This window comes from Eulemur rufifrons, chromosome 2, assembly GCF_041146395.1.
Source record: "Eulemur rufifrons isolate Redbay chromosome 2, OSU_ERuf_1, whole genome shotgun sequence".
Classification (NCBI taxonomy): domain Eukaryota; kingdom Metazoa; phylum Chordata; class Mammalia; order Primates; family Lemuridae; genus Eulemur; species Eulemur rufifrons.
The window spans coordinates 123,524,361-123,550,976 of record NC_090984.1 but is presented as its reverse complement, the minus strand read 5'-3'; the positions used below and the strand labels follow the sequence as shown (position 1 = coordinate 123,550,976).

Sequence of the window (26,616 nt, the reverse complement as noted above, 5' to 3'; positions counted from 1 at the left end):
AGACAAATGGCAAACAAGCATATGAAAAAATGCTCAACATCAGTAATGATCAGGGAAGTGCAAATTAAAACTACAATGAGATATCACCTTACCCCAGTTAGAATGGCTTTTATTAAAAAGCCAAAAAACAATAGATACTGGTGTGGATGCAGAGAGAAAGGAATGCTTATACACTGTTGGTGGGACTGCTAATTAGTACAACCTCTTGGAAAACAATATGGAGATTCCTCAAAGAACTAAAAGTAGAACTACCATTTTATCCAGCAGTCCCACTACTGGGTATGGAAAAGAAGTTTTTCTATCAAAAAGACACCTGCACTCAAATGTTTATTGCAGCACTATTCACATTTGCAAAGATGTGTCATCAACCCAAGTGCCCATCAATTCATGGGTGGTCTAAGAAAACATGGAGTACTATTCAGCCATAAAAAATGATGGAACTGGAGACCATTCTTCTACATTAAGTATCTCAAGATTGGAAAAACAAATACTGCATGTACTTTTTATTAAACTGGAACTAACCAATGAGTACACATGTGTACAGAGGGAAGTAAAACTCAGTGGAAATCAAGCAGGGGGTCGGGGGAGGATGGGAGGGGCAAGATCCCACCTAATTGGTACAATGAACACTACTTGAGTGAAGGGGACACCAGTAGTCATGACCCAAGCATTACAAAAGCAATCCATGTAACCACAAATATTTGTAACCCCTTAATATTTTGAGATAATAAAAAAAGAAGGTGCCTTTTTAAAATTACTTAACACATATACAGATATTTTCATGGAAAGTCATTGGAATGGTTATTTCCTCTAACAGACAACATCAGTGTGAAACTGTACTACTAAGAGAAAGACAAGGTTTGAAATTATACTTTCTTGATATACCAAAAAAAACTTGTTGAACACATTCCATTGTGAACTTATTTAGGCATTGACTTATGTTATTGTTTTCAGGGAGAGGGACGTTTCCTATCTAGAGCACAATGTCTGATTTCCAATATATCATTCATGTAAACTATCAGGTTTACTATTGTAACATTTACAAATCTTATTTATTTACTTATTAATTTAGAGACAAAGTCTCGCTCTTTTGCCCGGGGTAGAGTGCTGTGGCATCAGCTTAGCTCACAGCAACCTCAAACTCCTGGGCTCAAGCGATCCTACTGCCTCAGCCTCCCGAGTAGCTGGGACTACAGGCATGCACCACCATGCCTGGCTAATTTTTTCTTTATATTTTTAGTTGTCCAGCTAATTTCTTTCTATTTTTTTTAGTAGAGACGGGGTCTTGTTCTTGCTCAGGCTTGTCTTCAACTCCTGAGCTCAAATGATCTGCCCGCCTCAGCCTCCCAGAGTGCTAGGATTACAGACGTGAGCCACCGCGCCTGGCTACAAATCTTATATTTTTGACCTTATAAGCTAACTTACATTTTTGTCTAAGGGCCTATAGTATAAATGTTAATTATAGATTTATGCAAATATACACATTAGTTGGCAAGTTAAATGTTAAAATGGTGTTTTGAGGCCAAGAAAAAGACAAAATTAAGGAAAATATAATAAAAATTGATCAAGCATATAAAGTTGAACATATTTACTTTAGTTTTGTTATTGTAGTGTTAACTTGAGAATTATTATCATGTGTGTAAGTATAGATAAGCAATTATTATCAGCAATTGTTAATATTTCAGAATACTTGATTTTATTTAATTTATCCTCAGATATTAAATGAAAAAAGTCTGTTCTTCAATACCCATATTAACTTCTGTGTAATCTCAAAAGAAATAAAGCAATAAGATTATATTTCAGGAAAAAAAAAAAGAATGGGCTGGGCCAGGTGCAGTGGCTCAAGCCTGTGATCCTAGCACTTTGGGAAGCTGAGATATGAGGATCACGTGAGGCCAGAAGTTCAAGACAAGCCTGGGCAACATAGCAAGACTCTGTCTCTGAAGACAAAAAATAGAAAAATTAGCTGAGCATCATGTCACACCTGTAGTCCCAGCTACTCGGAGGCTGAGAAAGGAGGATCACTGGAGCCCAGGAGTTTAAGGTTGCGGTGAGCTATCATAATTGCACTCTAGCCAGGCTGGCAGAGCAAGACCCTGTCTCAAAATAAATAAATAAATAAGGTAGGTGGATGTATTGGTTGTCCGTTTTAGTGCAAATAACAGCATCTGTCCTCACTAGTTTAACTCACAGGGATTGTTTTGTTGAAATAGCTTCACAGAATCACTGGGAGGACTAAAGAAACAGACTCTAGTCTTACCTTCTAGGAAGTAGCTTCCAAAAGCTACTGTGTAGGATTGCACTGCTCAGGAGGCTGCTGCCTCTGCCACAGACAAGACTCTGCAAAATAAAGCTGCTGCAGCTCCCTGCTCTCGTGTCACACTACCTGTGCCAGAGTCAGGAAGCTGCCATGATCTGTGGCCTCTGAATGGATGCTTTCCCCTCCTCTCTTCTGCCCCCATACCTGGGCCAAAATCACCTTTCACGAGTGGTCCCATTTAGGCAGAACCCAAGTCACATCTGGAACCCCCAGCTGTAAGGCACTCTGAAGAACGTTGTTTCGGGCTTTGGAGCTGGCGTGCTAGGTGGGGGTTGGGATGAGTCCTGAGCGAGCCAGTCTGCAGTGTGTGCCATGGAGGCAAGAATGGTGGTGGGGAGCCTGGGGAAAGATGGTAAAGGCCCGTGTCCGTTCACTTTGGAAGAACTTCCCTGGATTCTTCATTGGAGTGAGTTAGTAATTGGGGTGAATAGAGAACTAACTACATCATCAGCAATCCTAGTTTGTGTGGGTATGATGTGCATATGGCTTTGGGCTCATGCCGTCTGCAGTAGGAAAGACTGTCTTGAAATTTATAAAGGAAAAATTATGTGTAAAAGAGGTTAAATATCCTTCATAACCTGATTACAGAGGCAGCTACTATTTTACAAGGTTGTATCTGATTCTATTCTCTTTTTTAACTGTTCCAAATTCAATTCATTTGCTTTTGTGAATGGCTAATTCAGTGTTCTCTTCACCCTCACTGGTGCCCACTTTAGAGCCTGGGGTGGCTACCACTTCACCTCATGTCTCCCATCTTGTTTCTTTATCTCATGCACTCTGCCTGATACGTAGCTGTTTCTTTATGGTTTGTCCTGCTCTCTCCACTGGAGTGGAAGCTCTCTGATAGTGGGGCCACGCTGGCTTCATCATTGGTGTCCTCTTAGAGCCCAGCACTGTCCTGTGTGTTGCAGGTGTCAGTTGTCTACCTGGATGATGTTGATAGATACTGAGCATCATAGTTAGGCTGTTTTCATTGCAAGGAGCACATACCATTCAACCAGTTCACAAGGAAAGGAGTGAGTTTATTGTAAAATCATAGATCTCTTGTAGAAAGTCCAGTTAGGCCTCCCAGGAAATGGAAGCAGGAAAGCTCTGATTGCCAAGGCCACACCACTGACTGCTTTAGGGCCCCGCCGTCTCCTGCCGTGGCTCCTCTGCCTGTCCTCCTCCCCCTCTCTTGGTAGACTTGGCCACCAGACCCTGAGATCCTCCATTGGAGGCAGTCTCTGCATTCAAATTATTGAGAGAGAAAATGAAATCCCAGTCATTGCGCACTGGCTGTCTTTCAGAGCACTGGCAGCCCCTGGTCCAGTAGGCTGGCCTTGTTATCTCAGGGTTATACCTTTTAGAGGCTATGACTTGAAATTAAAATCAAGTAAAATGTAACATCTTCTGAAAGAAGGATAAACTGTGATATTGGAAGCGTAGTATTAAGAGTTTTTGGCCGGGCGCGGTGGCTCACGCCTGTAATCCTAGCACTCTGGGAGGCCGAGGCGGGTGGATCACTCAAGGTCAGGAGTTCAAGACCAGCCTGAGCAAGAGCGAGACCCCATCTCTACTAAAAATAGAAAGAAATTATATGGCCAACTAAAATATATATAGAAAAAATTAGCCGGGCATGGTGGCGCATGCCTGTAGTCCCAGCTACTCGGGAGGCTGAGGCGGTAGGATCGCTTAAGCCCAGGAGTTTGAGGTTGCTGTGAGCTAGGCTGACGCCACGGCACTCACTCTAGCCCGGGCAACAAAGCGAGACTCTGTCTCAAAAAAAAAGAGTTTTTGAATCTAATAAAAAGCTACCGGAAGGAAGGCAAGGCTAGCCACAGGAGTGTGAGTCCGGGTGCCGCTGTAGAGCACTGCGCCTGCAGCAATCGTGGGAAATGCTCCTCTTCTTCTGTGAAAGAAGACAGTGTGGACCGTGAGTTCTAAAGCAATCAGTGGTCTTCTTGGATTGAAAAAAAAGTACTTCTGTTGAACTGTAATCTACCTCCCTTTAAAATGGAAATCTCAGCCAGGCACACGCCTGTAATCCTAGCATTCTGGGAGGCCAAGGCGGGAGGATTGCTTGAGCTCAGGAGTTCAAGACCAGCTGAGCAAGAGTGAGACCCTGTCTCTACTAAAAATAGAAAAATTAGCCGGACAGGGTGGCACACGCCTGTAGTCCCAGATACTTGGGAGGCTGAGGCAGGAGCATGGCTTGAGCCCAGGAGTTTGAGGTTGCTGTGAGCTAGGCTGACGCCACGGCACTCTAGCCCTGTGGGTGGGGGGGCTGTCTACATAAATGAATGGAAATCTCCATATAGACAGGAAGCCTAGGAAAACACTGGGCTAAACGCTAAAAAACATTAAGTGACTCCTAATGTTTCTCATAAGCAACACAGTTTGAAGAAAAGTGTCCTCGAAGGCCCACCCTGAGGCTCAGGTTAAGATAATCAGACTATGCTACTCTTATGATTATCACTCACACTGTTCTCACTGTAACCAAAATGTACGCACTTTGAACGCTCACAGCACAAAGAAATGACAAATGTTTGAGATGATAGATATGCTAATTACCTTGATTTGATCATCACACATTGTATATAGGTACCAAAATAACACTCTGTATTCCATAAATATGTACAATTATTACATGTCCACTAAAATAAAAGGGAAAAAATGATCAACAGTTCTCTGTCATTCTTCAGTAATGTTTATTGATTGTTTATTGATTACTTATTAAATATCTGGCAATTTCCCAAACCTTCTTTACCTATTTCAAAATTCAGAAAAACCAAACAAACAAGTGCAGAGGCAAAATTACTGTGAAGCTGATAAAGCTTACTTGCCTGGGTACCTTCCAGAAAAGAGGCCCTTGCAATATCTTTACATGTTTTTATGTGTGTGTGTGTATATATATATTTTTTTTTTTTTTTTGAGACAGGGTCTCATACTGTCACCCATGCCAGAGTGCAATGGCATCATCATAGCTCACAGCAACCTCAAACTTCTGGACTTCAGTGATCCTCCTGCCTCAGCCTCCCCAGGAGCTGGGACAATAGGCACACGTCCTCATGCCCAGCTAATTTTTCTATTTTTTGTAGAGACAGGGGCTCTGGCTCTTTCTCAGGCAGGTCTTGAACTCCAGGCCTCAAGCAGTCCTCCCACCTAGCTACCGTGCCTGGCCACATGTTTATATATTTTGTTAAATTTATAAAAATGAGATGTTTCAGCCATCATCAGTTAAGACTGCCATCTCTTTCCACTTCAGCTTTCCCCAGGTCATATATTCCTCTCCTGTTGTAGCCATGTGGAAAGGTTGACTGGGGTACATTTATGTGCTTTGCAGTCTCTCGTGTATAATTGCATCATTGCTGGCCGTCTCTGGGTGTCTTCTAGGGATATTCCGAATATGGTCAATTCAAAGAATACTGAAAAGAAGTCACTCTATAGAAAACTCGAAATACCTGGAAATCTTACAGCTCAGACATGAAAAAAACGCAATAGAGCTTTTCCTAAATTTGAGAGCAACTCTAAAAATTATATGGTATTACTAATGAGTAGTTGAGAATGTAAAAGAAGCCTAAACTGTCAAAAAAAAATAAAAAGCAATTTTCCATTAAAAATGTATGTGCTGTGTGATTTTAAATGAAATTATGCCAGTATATGGAATTTTAAATTTAGATTATCACACATCATCAAATAAAACTGGATTATGTATTTTATTTCAATAAAAGGGGATCCTAGAGGGAGGAGGGGGTGGTATATTCACACCTAGTGGATGTGGTGCACACCATCTAGGTGACAGACACGATTGAAGCTCTGACTCGGGTGGGGCAAAGGCAAGAAATGTAACCTAAACATTTGTCCTCCATAATATGCTGAAATAAAAAAGGGGGGGGATATGTACTATTGGTAACCACATTTGCCTATTTCCTTGATTGTACAGGGAGAAGACACCCATTATCAGAAAAAAAAATTATGTACTATATGTACCAGTTATGTAAATCCCTTGATCATATGCACAGGTATGCTCTTGGGGCTTTGGCAGCTCTGAAATTAATAAAATGTATTAACATTTGTTTAAAATACAATTCAAATTCAAGAATTTGAATCAAAGTGCAAGTGATTCTATTCTTCCTTTTATACTGCATGTAGAAATGGAATATTTCACAGAGATGTAAAACCAGAAAATATACTAATAAAGGTAAGAACTTTTATATGAAAACTTGCTATGAGAATAAAGGTAGAATATAAAAACTTTTTCACTGGGTATGCTTTCGCTTCCAGACAGCTGGGTAACATGTTTATTATAGTATTTTTTTCCTTCCCAGATGGTTTATTTAATAAATGCCATCAATATAACTGACTACACACCTGGAAGGCACCCTTCTCACACTGTAGACAAAAATGAACTCCTTTCTGATTGTCATTCTACTTTTTTTTTTTTTTTTGAGACAGAGTCTCAATCTGTCACCCAGGCTGGAGCTGGATTGCGGTGACCTCATCATAGCTCACTGCAATCTTGAACTCCTGGGCTCAAGGGATCCTCCTGCCTCAGCCTCCCCAGTAACTAAGGCTACAGGTGGGCATAATGATGCTGGGCTAATTTTTCTATTTTTGGTAGAGATGGGATCTCATTCTTGCTCAGGCTGGTCTCCAGCTCCTGGCCTCAAGCAATCCTCCCACCTCAGCCTCCCAAAGTGCAGGGATTACAGGCGTGAGCCATTTCGCCAGGCCCCAATTGTCATTCTGAACACTCTAACTTGGTGTTAGGCAGGATTTGCGCTCAGGTCTGTCTCACTCCAAAGCCACCAAAGCTGCTGGTGTTTAAATTGGACAACGTGCTGTTTCCCCAGTGTGTGTCTGACTTACCATCAGCAAAGTCCTCTGAAGCCATGTGGCTAAAAGAGCCCCAGCGGGGGAGCTGGGAGCTCAGCTGCCCTCAGAGCTGGGTGGCACAGCAAGAATTTGGCTAGTGAGTGTCATTCATTGTAGAAGCATACCATTTTCAGAACCCGTAGCCATTTGGAAATACATGTAAAATACAGCCTGAATATTTATAAACATGTTCCACTGACTATAAACACCACTTCCTCATCTGTTAGAGGCACTTTCAGGTGCTCATAAAGCCAGTAATTTGTATTTTACAAACTAGTTTAGATGCAGTTGGTTTTTTGTTAGTGCATAAATATTTGAAATAGTCTGTATTACAATAGCTGCATGATGAGATGTTACTTGCCCTTGCTTTTCTCCCCTTGCAGCAGGATGTCCTGAAATTAGGGGACTTTGGGTCCTGCCGGAGTGTCTATTCCAAGCAGCCGTACACAGAGTACATCTCTACGCGCTGGTACCGGGCCCCAGAGTGTCTCCTCACCGATGGGTTCTACACGTACAAGATGGACCTATGGAGTGCTGGCTGCGTGTTCTATGAGATCGCCAGGTAGCACGGGGCGCGGAAGGCTTGGGACAGCAGCTCCATGCCGGCTCCTTCCTTTACGATCCATTTTAGTCATTTGGAGTTTTTTGTTTGTTTAACTGTTTTTTAATTTAACAGGAAATTTACTAGACTTTCATTTTACTTTTTGTCAAACACTTTTCCTTGCTTGCTCTTCACGGAGAACAAGCCCCACCAGTTACTGCTTTCCTCCCAGCACCCCTGGCCCTTCGTCGGGGGCCCCTTCATCTGGCTTGACGATAGAGTGACTGATAAAGGAGTGTGCTAGAACAGAGGAGCCAGCTTACGGCTGCCTGCTGGGGCCTGCCATGGGGAGGGGTGAGCGGGTGGTCCCCCGGGGCCTACTCTGAGAGGCAGTCATGTCAGGTAGGATGCTCTGGCCACAGGTGCAAGGATGAGGCACCTCTGGCACCGCTGGGCTCTAGAAAGCCTGATCCCAACCAGTCCCTCCCCCGGCCTCCAAACCCCTTGCTCCGCCTGGCCTTTGGGAGGGAGCAGTGGCCCAGGCGAGAGGAATGAGCGTTCTTCCCACTCAGAGGGGAGTAGGGTGGGAGTTAAAGAAGTCCACAGAGGGGGTGAGGTAGCACCTTCTTGCTCATGGTGGACCTTCAAGGCAGATGTCTCTGTATTTAACGGCCGGTGGCACACATCTGAAGGGGAGAACCCAGCAGAGGCAGGGACCCTGATGTCATCCAGTCCCACCTACTCAACTGACTGCTGCAAAAATACAGACAGATGTGCACTTCAGGACACACTGTCCTTTGATTCTAGATCATTCATATTAATAATTTGTTATTTTGGAAAACTGAGTTGGTGATTTCACCGAAGCCAAAAGTGCCAACAGACAATCCTTTTCCATGTGTTAAAATCTCTTGAAGTAATTTGGCGGGGTGTTAAAGGACTCAAAAGCTAAGAACATGACAGCTGATGGCATCTAACCAGATTGTTAGGCAGCCCAAGGTAAATCAGTTATCAGACTGCTTCCTGCTCACCCACGCTTTCTTCTTCGCTCTTTTAGTCATGAGATTCTGCTATTTTCCTGAGTAGAAGCTAGTCCTACTACCAGAGCTAGATTTTTAAACTCTTCTTTGTGGCATGTAGTATGAATTGAATTTATTTATATAGGTCTAAAATATTTTATCCACAATTCCAATATCTATAAAATCTCTGAAAACCGAAAGATTTCTTGGAACTCAGTTGTAGGCTAAACTTTTTTTTTTTTTTTGAGACAGTCTCACTCTGTTGCTCGGGGTAGAGTGCCGTGGCGTCAGCCTAGCTCACAGCAACCTCAAACTCCTGGGCTCAAGTGATCCTTCTGCCTCAGCCTCCCGAGTAGCTGGGACTACAGGCATGCGCCACCATGCCTGGCTAATTTTTTCTATATATTTTTAGTTGGGCCGCTAGTTTCTTTCTATTTTTAGTAGAGATGGGGGGAGAGGGTCTCACACTCCTGACCTCGAGTGATAAACCTGCCTCGGCCTCCCAGAGTGCTAGAATTACAGGCACGAGCCACCGCGCCCGGTCTGTCTGCAAAACTTGACCGACCCACCCTGAATCTGTTAACACAACTCACCTGGGCTGGCGGGAGGCTTGTTGCGGTGGTTATTGGTCACAGTCAGTGCAAATAGTCACGTTGCAGGGCACACACTGCAGTGTGCAGGTGCAGGAATGTGGATCTGTCTCTTGCCTCTTAGAAAACACATTTAGGACTTATTGGTAAAGTAGCAACAGAAAGGTCCAAGCAAAGGGGAGGACGGAAGTCTCCCAGCCAGGAGGATTGCTATCTGGGTGAGGTGCCTTTCCTCGCATTTCCGTGTGAGTGAGCCCCCTGGCAGGGCGGGGAGGCCACGGCCCGTGCTGACCACAGTGCCCCTTGCCGTGCCCTTCCAGCCTGCAGCCCCTCTTCCCTGGAGCAAATGAACTGGACCAAATCTCAAAAATCCATGATGTCATCGGCACGCCTGCTCAGAAGACCCTCACCAAGTTCAAACAGTAAGTGTGGTGTGCTGAGAGTGGACAGGACTGGCTCCCCGCCCAAGACCTGCAGCAGGGCGAGCCTGTCTCCGGGACATCTCCCTCCTCCCCCACCCGGCTTGGGCTGCCGCCGCTGAAGGGGCTGAAAGCCTGTTTGTGGGCAGCGCAGTGGCTGCTCAGACAGCCCGTCACTTTCGGAGGTTCACAAAGGTGCGCGCTTAGGGATCACGGAAAGGCTTCTCACGGCCTTCCCGAGGGCCTGGGAGTCAGGTTTGGCCCCCTGAATATTTACATAGGACTTAGAAACGAAAAATGTTTCCCAAGCACAGACTGCTTGGTGGGGACTTTGTGCAGCTGCCCGGCCCTCACAGACTCGTCAGGGTTTGGCTGTGATCACAGATGAAGCGGCAGCTGGGGAGCTGGGGCGTCCGAGGAGGGTCCTGGGGGCTGGGCGCTGAGCACTCCTAGAGCCTAGGAAGGGAGATGAGAACTATTTTTGATTCTTTCTTTTTTAACTTTTTAATCTCACATGGGAAGGTGATATTAATCTCTTATAGGAAAGGTAGTTTTCTTCCATTTATAGCATAACTGATTTCACACACCACCGTTTTAATAGACTTTATTTTTTAGAGCAGTCTTAGGTATGCAGCAAAATCGAGTGGCGAGTACAGAGATATTACCTAGACCCCCTTCCCCAGTGTCAGCATCCCCCCCAGAGTGGCACGTTTGTTATAGTTAATGAACCTACATTGACAAGTCATGACCACGAGAGTCCATGGTTTATGTGAGGGGTCACTCTTGGAGTTGTACATCCTGTGTCTTGGACAAATGTATGATCTGTAGGTCATAAACTGTCACCTTCAGCGCAGGGCCTTAGATGGACTGGCCAAGTGCTCTACATAATGGCATGATCGTTTATTATCATTGGGCTTTTAATACAGGTCGAGAGCTATGAGTTTTGATTTTCCTTTTAAAAAGGGATCAGGAATACCTCTACTGACAACCAATTTGTCCCCGCAATGCCTCTCCCTCCTGCACGCAATGGTGGCCTATGATCCTGATGAGAGAATCACCGCCCGCCAGGCTCTGCAGCATCCCTACTTCCAGGAACAGAGGTAGGCCCCTCTGCCGGACTTCCCTGTGATACACAGGGGACCTGGCTAACGAGACCCGTGGGGCACACGGCGGGGCAAGGGACCAGCTGGCCTCTGGAGGGTCCCCTTGTTCCTGGGAACAGCTCTCTCTATCCTGAACAGTGGTCAGGGCTCCTTGGAACCCCCACTGTGCTGTTTTCTGGTGTATCCTCCCCAAAATGAGGCTGTTAGCAGCTCCATGGCAAGGGTAGGGGGGTCTGTCTGTCTGCGTTGCGGTTGATGCGAAGGCTCCAGTTAGTAAGATTCTAGAAGAGCCTGGCACACACCCTGTGTAAATGGCATAAACTCGTACGGTTTTAGAGCACATTGGATATTACCTGGCACTGGAAGTACCTGCTGAATGGGAACCTAAGAGGTGTCTGCCCTGAGGTGGTCTAATTCCACACCTCTGGACACTTCCGTATGTGTAACTATGGAGGTGACAATTTGATCCCAAACCCCAAGTCCCAGCGTAGGCAGTGCAGGCCTGCGGGAGGGCAGTGCCCATGGGTCATGGCGCCTTCCCGGCTTCCGGCCCAGAGACTGTCGGGCTGAGACAGAAAAGGAAAAAGCTTCCTCATCATAGCTCATGTGGGAAAGAAGAGCTGGTGACAATTCACACAATAGACAAGTTCGGGACAAAGAAAGCAGACAAGCAGTTGTGCCCTGCGGGTTCTCAGTGGAGGTGTTTCATTCTCTCCTCCCTGCAGGGCAACCGAGAAGCAGGCTCTGGCCAGCCACAGAAGAGCTTGCTTCCCGGAGCGCCCGGTGGCCACGGAACCACTCAGAGCCAGCTGGCAAATGTCAAAGGAGGGCAGAAAGCAGGTACTGAGTGAAATCCGGGCTGGAAACAGCCTGGCTGAGCAGGCACTGGACACCCTGGGTGGCCTGTCTCTCTGAGGGCGCCACCTGTGGACCTCGCTGCCGCATCTGTCCTGAAAGTGCACCTTGTCATCCGAGGCCTGGATGCTACGGCAGTTAATGTCTCCACACGTTAGAATGTTAGGGGCCCTGGTTCTGATTGCTCAAGCCCTTTCTGCCCACTAGCTAAGGATCAGTGACTAACATCCCACGTAAGCAGGTCCAGGGCGAGGGGACCCTTACATGAGTTTTGGGGTCTGTTCTGATGACCATGTGCCAGGTTCTGTGCCAAAGCACGTTGCAGACATCACCTCATGTGCCCTCAGAACGACCCTAGCAAGAGGCACAGAGAAGCCACAGCACTGGCCCAAGGCACCTACCTAGCCAGTGACAAGTCCCAAGCTCCGGGCAGGCCACACTCCCTCTACTTGACCCCCAAGCCCTCATGGAGCACAGTGGGCCCCAAACGATTACTTCTTCGGTCAGCAGAGGCGGTTTTACACGCTTGTTTGGTTTAGAAATGACAGCTTCGTTTTGCAGTATCTTCACCTTTCTGCCCACGGCCCATGTTCAGTCCTAACGCGATGGCACCCACATGGCACCCACTTGCTCAGTCCCGCCAGTGTCCCAGTGTGGGGCGAGTGCTCAAGCGCTGTGTGACAACGTGCCCTCCCAGCATGCGTGTTTCCAGTCGTCCGTGCAGCGCTCGTTCATCCAGCATCTGTTGAGTGCTAGATCCATTTGCAGCCAGCTTGCTTCCCAGAAATCTAGACTCCTGTGTCCCGCCGCCTACTCCATAGCTCCACTGAGTGTCTAAGCGGCAAACTTGTTCAGACCCCGTCTCCCCATCCTTCCCCCACGGGTGCCTTTCCCCCGCGGCTTCCCAGGGCCTTCCCTCCAAGGGTGCAGGCAGCTCCCTTCAGCCCGAGCTGTCACTCCTCCTGGCGCTGTCCCTCCAGCACCACCCTCAGAGAGCCTGTGGGCTGCCGCCTCACCTCCCTCATCCTCCGCTGGCCGGGACACACAGATGACCTCCCAACCCTGTCCCTGCTCTGCCGCCCCTCCCTCCTGGATAGAGGGTCCCTTTCAAACGTTTGTCTGGTGTCATTCCCTGCCAGTACCTATGAAAGTCCCCACTGTCAGCCACATCAGAGGTCAGCAAACTTTTCTGTAAGGGCCAGACAGGAAATATTTTAGGCTTGGTGGACTACGAGGTGTCTGTTCCAACCACCCACCTCTCTTCGCGGTAACGTGAAAGCAGCTGTGGGCAATATGGGAGCCAGTGGTGAGGCCGCGTCCCAGCAAAACTCCGGACACTGAAATGTGGATTTCATATCATTGTCACATGCCAGGAAGTTTTTTTTAACCATTAAAACATGTAAAAGCCATTCTTAGCTCACAAGCCATACTGGCGCAGGCAGCGGGCAGATTCGGGCACAAAGCCTGGCGGTTAGGGTGGGAGGCAGGAGGCGTCGGGCCGTTCCTCAGCCCCCCAGGGACTGCTGGGCGGCGGCACCAAGGGTGGGGCCAGCACATGGGTAGTCACTGATCGGAGAGGACAGGTCCCCAGGAGGGAGGCTGCAGTACGAGGTTTCACTTCTCTTCGTGGGATTCCAACGAGCAGCCATGTCACTCTTGGGTGGCTGGGACACGCGGGATGTTTCCTAGTCACTGTAAGCTCACACTCTTGGTCAAGAAATTTTATTAGGCAAAAGTAGTACAAAATAACCTCTTTTGTTTTTCCTAATTTTCACAAAAAGGAAGGCTTTTTGTCCAACTGACCTTTGTTCTGTTTCAAGAAACAGTCCCTAAAGCAAGAGGAGGACCATCCCAAGAGGCAAGGACCGGCCTACGTAATGGAACTGCCCAAACTAAAGCTTTCAGGAGTCACCAAGCTGTCGTCTTACTCCAGCCCCACGCTGCAGTCGGTGTTTGGATCTGGAACAAACGGGAAAGCCCCGGTGCTGAGGCCCTTGAAGTGCGTTGGTGCAAACAAGAAGGTAGCGCACGTCCCTGGCTCCTCCGAGGGCGCTGCTCCCGAGCCCCATCCCAGGCCTCGACTCAATGTCATTTTTCTTTAACAGACAGATCCACAGAAGGACATGAAAGCCGCCCTGAAACAGTGTCGCTTGCCCACCATAGAGAGGAAAGGTGGAGGGTACTGAGCAGCTTGCGTCACCTCAGCTCCATGGAGGGTAAAGCCGGGCATGACCAGGGCCGCCGGGCGACACAGGGCTCCGGAGAAGCCTGGCGGCCAGGCAGGCGCTGCTCTGCGACCAGCCCGCACCGCCGGCGGGAGCTGGGCCCGGAGCCGCCGGCCGCGCCAGCGGGCAGCCCCGGCAGCAGCTGCACTGTGTGTTCCAGTCCAGTACGTTTGTACAACCACCTCCTTCTAGGGTTTTCCTCTTCATAACCTAAGAAGTTTGGGCAGGGACTGTTCTGTAACTTTTCACATGAATAAGAAGGGACGCGCTGGGAGTTGTGCGTCAGGCTGGCCGAAGGCGGCTGCAGGCGTCCCCCCTTCCTGGCCCGTGACCGTGACTGCGCCGCACGCGGCAGCCTTACAGATCGTGCGCTTGGAGCCCCCCGATTTTTATTAAAGGATAAGCTGTCATTGCAGTATTTCATTTTAATATTTTCTGAGTTAAACATGTGTCCTTACTGTCCATTCCTTTATTTTGGCTCTTGTGGGCATATTAGGGCAGTTGATTCTGTGGGGAATACTTTGGCACGGCTCAATTTTACTCCATATGAAAAACCATTACGGAAACGCACAAACTTGTTCTCAGAGCGTCGTCGTCGTGACATTAGTCGAACAAGGTGGGGCCGCGGCACGAAGACAGGCCTGCGGGGTCTTCTGAGCACAGGCTTCAGGGTGCCACGTGTTTTACCTCTGAGAGTTCAGAACAGCGCTCCCCGCCTGCCAGCGCTGCCGTGAGCTTTGGGTCTGGGGTGCCAGCAACAGTTGGGCACCTAGTGTCCTCCAGAAAGAAACCCGTTTCCCTTGCGGGTGGGACGGGAACACTGCAGAGACGCAGAGGCCCTGGCCAGGATGCTGGGCAGAGGAGAAGAATCCTGTTAAGCCGCTTTTTGTCTTAGAATGTGACCTCGTAGTTGAATGTTACTTCTTTCTCATCTTCCCAAATTTATAATAGTTAAAAAAAAAAAAAAAGCTAAATTTCTCAGGTTAGTGTTGCGTCTCCTCATTCCTCTGTTGAGACAGATCTGTGACACCTGTCCTTCCAGGTGCTCTCCAGGGACCCCGCCTCCAGGCCACCTGAAGGGTGGCGAAGCAGAGCCAGGAGTGACAGGACATCTAGGCTGCAGGCGGTGGACACGGGGCCACCTGGAGGGGCTGGCTGAGGGGGAGAGAAAAGGAGCAGCCAGCCCAGGGTGCGAGTGTCAGTCTGGGCCCCGTGGGGGCAAAGGAGCCAAAGAAGGTCAGATTTAAGACCGGAAGTGAGGCCTGGATGCATGTGGAGAGGGCCTGGAGCAAGCTTCCTTTTAAGCCATTTGAGACCCTGCCAGGACTGCCCCCATCATGGGGAGGTGTCTGAGCAGGGAGGTTGGGTGACGTTCTGCCGCTGCAGAGGGCCTGGGGGTCAGGAGCTGCGGTGGAAGCCGAGACAGGTTCACAGACCAGAGACAGGGCTGGGGCAGAGTCCCACGCAGGCCAGCGGCAGGAAGGGCCAGTGAGACAGAAGATCGGGGAGCTGGGAGTGGGGGGGCCCGGGCCAGAGGGGGACCCACAGGCAGGTGAGCCACATTCTGAGCCCGGGCAGGGGGCGGCCACCAGAGAACCAAGTCCAGAGAGAGGCAGCGGGTGCTGTCATCAGGACTGGCTTTAAGTTAGGGTACGTTCAAGGCCTGTTAAGTGTGTTACCCCCTTTAAGTATATAAAATATGAAGGGACTTGGAGGCCGAGGCAGGAGGATCACTTGAACTTAGGAGTCCGAGACCAGCCTAAGCAAAGGCAAGACTCCACCGCTACAAAAAAATAGAAAAATTAGCCAGGTGGGGTGGTGTACACCCTGTAGTCCCAGCTACTCGGGAGGCTGAGGCAGGAGGATTGCGTGAGCCCAGGAGTTTGAGGTTGCAGTGAGCTAGGCTGACGCCATGGCACTCTAGCCAGGGTGACAGAGCAAGACTCCATCTCAAAAAAAAAAAGCGGGGTTGGGGGGACTCTCAAAGGTCCTCCTTGTGCCTCTTTGAGAAAGTAAACGTGATGTGCAGACGCTGGTGCCCAAGAAACTGCCCTTACTCTTCTGGCATCGTCCTTCCCCGTGGCGGGGACAGTGGTGCTGGGGGCTCTCTGGGGGCAGGCCCAGCTTGCAGGGGACGTGCCCTTTCCACCAAAGGCGACCTTCCCAGTTTCGTGTTGGTCTCAGCCGCAGTGTTGAGCCCAGCACACCCAGACAAGGGGCGAGGCCCTGCCGCCATGGCAGAGCAGTGTGGCGCTCTGGCACGCTCAGGCAGAGTGCCCTTGCCTTCCCAAGGGCAAATCCAACTTCCTGCAGATTTGGAGAGAAGAAGAATCCTGTTGGTCGCCCTGGACATCCTGCATTTCACCTGGAGCTGGCGCCTGCCTGTTCTTGCCAGCAGTAAGTCAGCTTCAAGTGCTGTGGTTCTCCACATCCGCCTTTGGGCCCAGCCCCCAGCCCCGCGACAGGCAGGTGCTGGCCAGAGCCGAGGGTACGGGGCCAAGCCGGCTCATCCCACGGGAGGCCACCTCTCCCTGGTGTCAGAGCCCTGCTGGGGGCTCCGCCCACTCCCAAGTTGGAAAGGTGGTGAGGGCTGGCCGGCCAGGTTATTTACGTTTTTCTGGACCATGCTCTTAAATGGCTCCTGAAGCACTTGAACTATCACCACAGAACTCCGAGCAGAAGCAAGGATGACGTCTCACTCCTTCTTCACCAGCCCTGGTAAAATATGTTCCTCCCAGGACTGCTCGCTGGGCCCCTGCTCAGTGCTGGGCCGTGCTCCCTACTCCTCTTGTGTTGACCCGCCCTCTTCCACCTACGGTGCCCTCCTTGTCCTGGAGAAAGAAATCAGACGGGGCAGAAGCGCACGTGGAGCCTGACTGCTTCCCACACTGGAGCTGGGCCTGGTGGTGGCGGTCCGGGGCAGGTAGTAAGCAGACATCTCTGTCCAAGGACGCAAACACTGATGGTGTCTTCATGTCACAGACCTACCTTTGGAGCAGGCAAGGCGGCAGCAACGGGCTCTGTGATCTACCGTCTCCTCCTCTGCTGCCCCCAGGCCACACCGTGACACAGCAGGGGTGGCCAGAGCGGAGCTCCTCCTGGCTTCCTCGAGACCCAGGCCCCACGCGCGGAGCACGCGTTCACCAACTCCAAAGGTCTGAGAAAGCTCATGGCAAGAGGTGAGAAAAGCAAACACAAATCGTACCAGGGAAACCGAGCAGACTCCCGTATCTCCTGCCCTGGCTCCTGAGGGTGGGGGCCAGCCCTGAGGCTGCCTCGGTGCTGTCTGTCCCGGGCCTGCTCAATACAGTGTGCTGCTGGTGACGGGGGTGGAAATGGTTACAGTTAGATTTTGGAAGCCATCTTGGACCACTTGGCCAGGGACCAATATTAGGGATAGTGCCATGAAAAATAAAGATTTGTTCCTGGCATAGGTGGAGCTATGGTAATCTGGGATGCAGCTGACAGCAATGGCCAAACTGCATTGCAGAACCCAACAAAAGGTGACAGAGACTGGGCTGAGGCAGAGCTGGGACTAACCACCTCAAGTGATGCTGGTCTCTGGGCTGGTGAAACCCATGGACGTGGCTGGGTCATACTATGCTTTGACACACACAATAGTTGTTCTGGTGTCAATCAGATTTCCACCTGTTACTTCCTACAAACAGAAAAGAAAGAGCTAGAATAAGGAGACACCCCAGGAGGATCACTAGATTAAGAATTCTAGACTTGATTTTCAAAGGCAGTTCCTTCCACATTGCAAATATACCTGTGGTTTGCTTAGGTGTTCCGGGCCCTCCTGGCACTAGTTTTCCGTGTAACTGACAGCGCTTAGAAACCAGTGCTTTGACTAAGATGACAAAAATACTAAACAACCCAAAATGTGCTAGTATGTGATTTTTAAACGGAGGTCATTCTGCACGTGTCTGACTTGTAAATTGATTCTGTCATTTAGGACATAGCAAGTCTTAGTATTTTGTATTGTTTACCCTTCCGGAAGGCTCACCCCACGGTGCGTGGCCCTGAGACGCGGAGGCACTTCAGGCAGCAGCTGCGAGCGGGGAGCCCAACCGGCCGCACCAGCCTCTCCTCTGAAGATGACCTGAACCACGACCCGGGCTGACAGGAGTTTTTGTTGCTACATTCACATGAATGGTAAAAATGTGGCACACCCCTCAAAAGCCTGAAATAACTTAGACGTTGCCCAAATTTAATGCGATCACTTAGAGAAGTGGGTTTCAGATACTTCATAGTTTAGAGTCTCGCCAAATAAAGCCTTCAGAGGATCCAGCCGTAGGTGACTGGCAGCTGCACATACGATTACGATGCTGGTAACCGTGGAGTCTACAAGTGGGCGTGGATGACCCAAACTCAGGGTTGCTCATGAACTGGTTTCAGCCAAATGAAAGTCCCAGGTAATGCTTCCTTAGCTATTTCGTGTCACGATGCAGTTAACAAAGCACTTTCATACTCACCTCAGAAACCATGTTATGTGTGGTCACGGGCTTTCAGTGTCGGACCCTGAGCTGTAAGAGCAAACGGTTCACTGCGGCTGCCGTCTCCGCGCACACGCGGCGGCTCCCGTGGCCACAGACAGGTGAGGCACCGAAGGGGCCAAAGAACCAACAACTCCCCGAATGAGCCACGTTCTTGAACAGTCCTATCGGCTTCAATCTGACTGACGGGGCTTCAAGGAACATGGTGTAAAAAAAAGGACAAAATAATTCCATACCAACTAATTCAACAAAAAATGACATTAAAAATCGAGCCAGTTTAACAGAAGACAGATGGTATATTCAAGATAGTTTTAATATTAATGTTTTTCTGTGAATTAGAAATACCACTCTTAAATGATGAAAATTACTAGTGAGGTACTATTTCCCCCGTTGTGGAATTACATTGTTTGTACATATAATACAGAGTTGATTGCATTGGAAACAACAGTATTAAAATAAACGTTAACAGATGAAAGGGGTATCTTCACGCCTTGGAAGGCCATGAATCCATCACACCCAAATTCAAAGTACTTTTCTATCAGCATTAAACTATTTTAAGTGCAAACAATTTCCAAAAATCCACGACTGCAGCATCCGTCTTCCTGACTCACATATTTAAGTCAGAAAGTAACTGTGTGAGTGCATTCGAGGTTGTCTTCTGACCACCTAAGGTATAAAAAAAATCAGTGCAAAAACAAAGTGAAGTGCTATTTATAACAGCTGAATTTAAGGGGATTTTTTGTCCAAGAAATATTTTATTTTACACTATGTATATATGTATATATTTCATATATATGAGAGATTTAATTACATTGAATTTTAGAGTAAAAAGCAAGAAAACTCCATTTCTTATTTTTTACTGCAGCCCCAACAGACTGATTTAAAAATGGAAACAACTTCTTTGGGTGAGCAGCGGAGAGCACAGCGCCGCTGGAGCAGCCGGGCACGCGTCCACGCAGCCGCCGTCGAGATCCGCCGTCGAGGTCCGCCGCCTGAGGTCCTGCCGTGGCTCCAGCGCAGCCTGTGGCTCCTCGTGGTCACGCCCGCAAGTCCGAGTCCGGGGAGAGTGTGCGAGCAGCGGTGGGGTCGCTACACTACAGTCCCACCTGGAGAACTGGCCTGGTTTGGGGACGACAAGACGCCCTGCAAACAAAGCAGTTTACATTAATCCAGCACAACACCGGCAGCGAGGAAGCCAGAGCTCGCCCTCCGCCAGTGTCTCTCGAGATCAGAACTAGCTTCTGCTGGTTTGGAAGCCAGTGTTCAACAAACCCTCCACTTCATCCAGTCAGTTCCTACCCAGATTACTGCGTCACGTTCCTAACGATCGGAACCCTGCGTAGCTGTGATATTTGGGCCTCAACACGGCCCAGGAGTAGGGCGGGCGGGGTGGCCTTGGTCTCTGGAGGAGCAAGTGGTCTCTTAGGGATGGAGGAGCCTGGGTTCTTTGGAGCTTCATTGGCCCAAAGGTACAAGGCGCCTGCTGGGGGCTGTCCAGCGCCTTCGGCCAGGGCTGCAACTCGGCCACACACAGGGTCCCCACAGCTCCGACAGGAGCCCTGGAGCAGCCCAGGGCACCACAGGTCTGGACCACGCACCCTCCCCAGGGCTTGCCGGGGATTCTTGCTTTCTCAGGGGGTGGTGTGAAGGTGGCACCCCTCTGCCTTTGGGTGACCTCAAGTGTGTAGGGCCCCGCAGGTGGGAAAAGGAGGACCCAGGCCGAGGAGGTGGACAGCCCAGAACAAAGCCCAGTCGGGCCCTCAGGCTGCAGCTGGATGCGCGGAAGGGATGTGCTAATCCACACAGGACTCCGGTAAGAACAGGTACTGTCTGTCCCCCCAGGGTGGCTCCCACGGAGCAGGTGGGGCAGAGAGGCGGGAGGCTCTCACCTGTATCTCGTAACACAGGCCTGGGCTTAGATCACCTAAGAGTTACACTCTTACACAGCAAAGAGTTCTCTTACATTTCTTTACACTTACTATTGGGATGCACACAGTTCCGTCAAGTTTGGCATTCATTTATTAAGAATAACTTTAAGATTACAATAGTGCAACACTGAAGCTACAATTCTCAGCTCCATGAACACGAACTTCTGCTTAGGCTGTCCCAATGCTTCAGTTGATTAGCATCGTTTACCAATGACAAGCCTTCACCTCTAAGCATTAACCGGAGCGAACACTGCCACCTTCCCACACGCTGGACTTGCCTGGACACAAGTGAGGGTGACAATCTGAAGTTGACCTTTGGCTTCTCCCACAGCTTGATGAAGGGAAGCTGGGCGACAAGCTGCCCCACTCCGGGTCACTTTACCTACAGTTTCTTCCCTGAACCCTGAGCTCTGTTCGTCTAGACAAGATCAGGAAGCCAACAGAAGGCAGCAGTGGCCCCACTCAGAACCTATAGGAGCTCTTTTCCTCTCAGATCCCCGAGAAGGGACACACCCTGTCCTGGCTTCTGTGGCGAAGAGCCCGCACACACCCCAGCTTCTCGCTCAGACCCATCAAGGCACCGGAGGAAATCTACACAGCAGGTGCCAGGCGCCGACAGCTCAGGCCCACCCAGCCCAGGGTGAGGGCAGCCCACGGGGGGAGACAGCGCTGTCCCCACCTCGGTGAGGCCCGACTCCACTCCGTGAGGACAGTCCGGAATAAGGAAACTAACACGAGAACACTCTGCCGTCGCAATCATGTGCACCTTAGGGAGGGTTAAGGTGATGAAGATGAAAAGACAGTGGTTCCCAGGAACTATGTGACGTACAGGAACAGGATCAAATCCACAGAATGAAGAGTCCACCTTGTCTCAACAAGAGAGAAGTTCTCTACTTCCCCTGGCAGAGCCCGAGAGCGCCAGCCCCTCCCCCGGCAGCCCCTTCTCGAGGCCTCCTCCTTAACCCACAGGGTCTGCGTCCCCCTTCGCACCTCTCCAGGTGGAGGTGACTGCAGTCACACAGGTGCCAAGGAGACAGGCCCGCCAGTTACAGAAGGTGGTGTCTCTACCAGCCTCAGCCAACAGAAGGATAACACAAGCCACGTGTGACATTTACAATTTCCAGTAGCACATTTCACAATTTTAAAACAGGTGAAATTAATCTTATTTTATTTAACCAAATATATTCCATATTATCATTTCAGCATGTAATCAATATAATTATTAATGACTTTTTTTCACACGAAGCCTTTACAGTGTGCTGTGTAGTTGACACGTGTAACACATTTCCATTGGGACAGGGCCAGTTTGGGGATTCAGTGGCCACAGGTGGCTTGTGACTGCCACGGCGGACAGCAAAGGTCTGGCCGTCCCCCTCAGGCTTTCTCCCCCTCGGAGCGTGTGGCGGCCCTGCAGTCCCGAGGGCGGGCGGGGTGCTGAGACACAGGGTGCACGGGCACCAGGCCTCCCGAGGCCTCAGGTTGGTGGGGACACATGCTTCTACTGTCTGGACAATCTCCCGACCCCCCAAAAGCCACCCAATCTTTGGGCTGCAGGAAGACCCCCACTCTCCTGTTGGCACAAAATAAGTGCACCCTCATTCTCCAGTTTCTATTGGCTAAAGCCCTAATCCTGGTTGTGGTGGCAGCCGGGAGCCAACTGGAACTACCCGTACCCCTCAGCTGTCCGCTAGGCCCAGGTCCCAGAGAGATCTCGAAGGTCGTCTAATCCATCAACCACCCTCAGACCTGTCCTCCCCCCTCCTTAGTCCACACTGGCACAACAGGGAACCGGGGCTTTCAGTTAGCAGGGCTTAGCTTAGCCCTTTTGATGACAACCCTGGTCAACAATTACTTTAGAATGGATCACTGTGCAGCACATATGTCCTGTGATCAAAACCCAAGGGTGCCCACCCTCAGGCACCCGGCTGGGCGCCCAGTGGGGGCTCACTGCAGCCTCCGCCAGGGCAGAGCAGCAGATCGCCCAAGAGAAGTTACAGGAAGGTGAAACAAAGACCATGTGGGCTTGGCCTCCAGTTCTCTGGCCCTGAGCCTAGGATGGCCCGAGGAGAGGGTCCCCTAGACACAAGCTCCAGAGCTCACTGGGCCTGCTGTGGCCTTGGGCTGGTGTCAGTGCCAAGCACACTCGTGCAGGTTTGTCACACTCCTGGGAGGGTGTGAGGCCAGCACAGGCCAGAAGCTGCTGCAGGCCGGAGGAGGAGAGGGTGACGCAGGACTAGCACTCCCTGGATAGGCAGGAAAGAGGTCTGGGCCCAAGGATTGGGTGGGCTTGGTGCCCGCCCAGCGCCCAGCACGCAGGCGAGGACCAGGAGGCCTTGTAAGGGTCAGTGGAACATTGATCTCGACGCCTGTTCACTGCCTGGATATAGAATCACTTTGCCATGATGAACAGTGACAGTATTGGGGGAAAACTGCCATTCAAAAGAAAAGTAAATTTAAAAAGTCACATTATTTCTCTAAGCCTGTGATTTAGTCTAAAGATTATCAAGTGGTAAAAGAGGAAGACAAGAAACAAACACTGAGACCTCCACTACTGACCCCGGACACGCTCAAGGGAAGCCCAGGCCACACAGCTTAGCTGCACAGAGTCTGGGGCTCACTTTCAAGGGTGGAGAATCTACCCAAACTGGCAGCCATGCCAATCACAGCGATCCCACTGCCCTAATCTGCCTGCTCTTTAGGGAGGGGGTGCTATTTTATTGCAGCCTTCTGATGACTTTTCATGGGGAGAAATGAGCAAAGAATGGCCCGGTCGAGGGAGAACATCTGATGGGATGAACTTGCTCACGCGCCCAGTCATCCTCAGCAACTTGTGCTAACTGTGGTCTGTGCACCAGAGACAGGACAGTTGGCAAGTAAGAGCTTTACAAATATCAATCAGGCAAAAGATTTTCCCAGAAGAGAATGTGCACAATGTCCTGTTAGCCCCCAAGGCGGGAGCCTATCACAGGAATGTGACAACTCTTGAATCCAGTGGTTGACAAGCTGCTCTGTGCTCAGCAGAGTTGCCGTTTCATTCCTGCTAGAGATTTCATCTCAAAATTAAGAGATAAAAAATATTCCAGCTTTAAGTTTGGGCTTGATCATAATTTATAATACTAATCTAATAGAATTAAGCCTTGTTTCACCAGAATATACAGGAAAAATAATATTTGGTTTAAATACAATTTACAGCAAAGGCATGTGTCCCTGTTCCTGCCCTGGCGGCTGCTGCTGCGATCGGGGACTGACAGCAAGACCGACGCGGGCACAGAAGCCCGAGCATGTCCTGAAGTCCTACTGGCCGCACCGGCCTCCTGCCTCTGGGTTCTGGGAGGGTTTCACCATCTGACCCTGGCAGGCCTGTAAATGTCAGAGGACAGAACCTCAAGGGGACAGTCGTGGACTGAGGTGTGGAGGTTTGGTCTGAATACCAATTCCTCACCTCCTCCACCTGGATTGTTCAAAGCCCTCTCTGGCCATACGACCGTCGAAGTCGCCCTTCCCAACCCATCCAACAGTAACATGCAAACCAACCCTGGGACTGGCCTTCCTGGAGGCAGACAGACTAAAGGTCTCTCTTGAGACGGTGTGGAAAGCGTCATGAGAGCCTGGTTCAGTGCTGGCTGGGCACTGCAGACGCCTCCATCTGCCCCGCGAGGGAGCAGGCCGGCCTCGGACTCCCTGCCCCTCTCGTTCTGGGCTCTGTGCCAGGGGTTCCCAGCAAGCTCTCACGTGGGGGCTATTAGCGAAACATCATTTGTAAAGTGACGCCTTTTTAGCGATGGTACAGAAACGATGAGCAGTATCACCAGGCTAACCTCTGAGAACGCTTCTAGCTCTGAACGCACCCTCCTTAACTGCTCACCCACTCGGCATGAAGGAACCAAAGGCGACCTGGACGAGGCAGCCACTGTTTCATTCTAAGGCACGTGAGGTCCAAGTCTCCAGAGTAAATGAGCCAGGATCAGGAAGTAGGTGGCACGTGGCTCGAGAGGACGGGGCCCCCCGGCCCAGCCCACGGGCGTCCGCACCCATCCCTGCCCCAGACCCACTGTTCACTTTGGCTCCTGCGGGGCAGCTGGCTGTGTCCCTTTGCCAGCCTCCACCTGGCCACTGACAGATCACACTGAAGGTGGCACGTTTCCCCACAGAGGCCACTCAACCTGGGCGCTAATGAGAAAAGCCACCCCGGGAAAAGGATCATGCTCTTTTCACACATCTGGGAAAAAGACTAAGGAAATTAAGGGCACAGCCATGAGGGGCTCCTCTGAGATCGTGCCTGGCAGGAAGGGCGCCTGCCACTGCCTGGGGGCCCTCGCTCCACAGCTCTGCGACGCTCTGCTCTGTGCGGGCCAGAGCGGGAGGGGCTGCTCACGTCCTCCCACCGCCCTTCCAGCCTGAGGCGCTTGACTTGCTCACGCTGGCCCCTGCCTGAAACGGGAAGCTGGTTCTGGAAGCCAGGGACACCAGAAGGGGCAGGGAGAACCGAGTGCCTCTAGATGTCCGGCCCTCTCCAGAGACCCACAGATTCAGAATCCACCATTTATTTTGACCAGGGAGCCACACATGGAGGAATGGCTATATTTATTTCAAGATACAAACTAGTTTTTTTGTTTTTAAAGAGACAGGGTTGTTCCATCACCCAGGCTGAAGTGCCGTGATCATAGCTCATTGTAACCTTGAACTTCTGGGCTCAAGCGATCCCACCTTGGCCTCCCAAGTAGCTGGGGCTACAGGCGTTTGCTACCACACCAGCCTTTTTTTTTTTTCTTTTCTTTTCTTTTTTTTTTTTAATTTTTTGGTAGAGACAGAGTCTCACTGTGTTGCTCAGGCTGGTCTCAAACTCTTGGGCTCAAGTGATCCTCCCGCCTTGGCCTCCCAAAGTGCTGGGATTATAGGCATGAGCCATGGCACCCAGCCAACTATTTTTAAGAGATCAAAATGTTACAGTGTTCTTAAAACAAAAAACAAAAAGCCCTTGCAGTCAACCTAGTAGTCTTTAGGGCTCAAAATCTACTTGGTGCTAAGGAAAAAAACCCTTGTACTGCTCTTGTGACAGCAGGTCTGAGGAAGTCACTTTGAGAGCTGCAGATCTGAGAATCTCTTCTGCTTTGGGCAGCCTGGAGTCAAGACAAAAAATGCAGACGCTTCAGCACTGGATGCTCTGCCCACCCAACACTCCAGAGGACAGCACACGGTAGGGAAGCTTCTGGAGTCCACCCGCTGGACAACACCGGGAGGCAGAGCACAGGGCTCAGCAGGCTGCCCACCTGGAGGAGAGACAGCCAGAGTGGGGCCTGGATGTCTCCGCAACGGCAGGGAAGTGACCGTTGAGTGGGAGTACCCTGATAAAGGGCTCTGTCTCGGGCCACCTTAGCCTCACCTCCCACCACCTCGGGCAGGGATCTGCGGGTCTGGGCCTGTCATTCTTGCCTTGAAGCACTGGAGGATGCAGGTGCCAGGGTGCAGCTCAGATTAGCTACACGTGTCGAGAGTGAAGGACGTTTCACGGCAGAATGATGTAAATCTCGGATTCTTCCCATCCCAAAGGGCGTGTCTCCCGCTGCCCTGCGTATGAAGGTCTCCGCACTGGAGCCTACAGGCCTAGCATCTAAGGCAGGACAACCTCAACAGCCAGCACAAAGCCTCCAGCAAACTCTATTCAAGATCAAGAGTAGGAAAACAATGAATCTACCCAGGAAAAGAGCTCCTATAGAAAGAAGCCGCCAGCTGCCTTCTCCACTCTCCCAGCTGCTGGCCGGGTGCTGGTGACTGCTGGGTGCCCAACATCCTGGACAGAGTCCATACCACCCAAAGCCAGCTCGCAGCCCAGGACGACTTCAGAATGTCAGCAGAAGCCCTTACACGGCTAGTCTGAAAAGTCAATCGAGTCCTCCCCCCAGACTGGATCCAGCATAGATGAGGATCACATAAAACAGTACCTCTGATACTCAGAACAAACGTTTCATTTAGTTAGCTTCTAATTATGAGAAACTCAGAATCAGTAATAAGAGGTAGCAATTCCTGTGGCTATTTGTTTTATAAACATTAACAAGCATTTAAAAGCTTTTCTTTTTGGTTCACTGAGATTTTTTAAAGCTTAGATGTGAAAACAACTATTGAAAACTATCTACATTTACAATGCATTCACACGTTTATTTAACGTCAATATACAAAGGACAACCCCAAAGTACTTCAGATTATCAAGTATGTTGTCTCTTTAGCTGTGACAGTGACAAGGGAACAGCTAAAAAACAAAGCATTGA

General features: G+C 50.0%; 2 protein-coding genes across 15 annotated transcripts in view; one reads left to right on the top strand and one right to left on the bottom strand.

Annotated features, from left to right (window-relative positions):
• The window catches only part of MOK (MOK protein kinase), a 48,672-nt gene extending 34,586 nt beyond the window's left edge, over positions 1-14,086 (top strand). The window contains exons 5-12 of the mRNA XM_069465313.1: positions 6,246-6,324; positions 6,455-6,503; positions 7,561-7,739; positions 9,645-9,746; positions 10,670-10,843; positions 11,572-11,686; positions 13,522-13,722; positions 13,807-14,086. Of these exons, the coding sequence (XP_069321414.1) occupies positions 6,246-6,324; positions 6,455-6,503; positions 7,561-7,739; positions 9,645-9,746; positions 10,670-10,843; positions 11,572-11,686; positions 13,522-13,722; positions 13,807-13,887 (980 nt within the window). The 3' untranslated portion in view covers positions 13,888-14,086. The remainder of the gene's footprint in view (positions 1-6,245; positions 6,325-6,454; positions 6,504-7,560; positions 7,740-9,644; positions 9,747-10,669; positions 10,844-11,571; positions 11,687-13,521; positions 13,723-13,806) is intronic.
• A 4,631-nt stretch (positions 14,087-18,717) lies between these two features.
• The window catches only part of WDR20 (WD repeat domain 20), a 73,405-nt gene continuing 65,506 nt past the window's right edge, over positions 18,718-26,616 (bottom strand). For 11 of the 14 annotated variants that reach the window (XM_069490052.1, XM_069490025.1, XM_069490043.1 and 8 more), the window contains one exon: positions 18,718-19,565. Coding sequence is in view for 13 of the 14 variants with exons in the window: in XM_069490025.1 (XP_069346126.1) it covers positions 19,512-19,565 (54 nt within the window). In the remaining variant the exon portion in view is untranslated. Of the gene's footprint in view, positions 19,566-19,694; positions 19,701-20,752; positions 20,839-26,616 lie in introns of all 14 variants that reach the window. The other 3 variants (XM_069490015.1, XM_069489895.1, XM_069489968.1) reach the window with 1 other exon arrangement.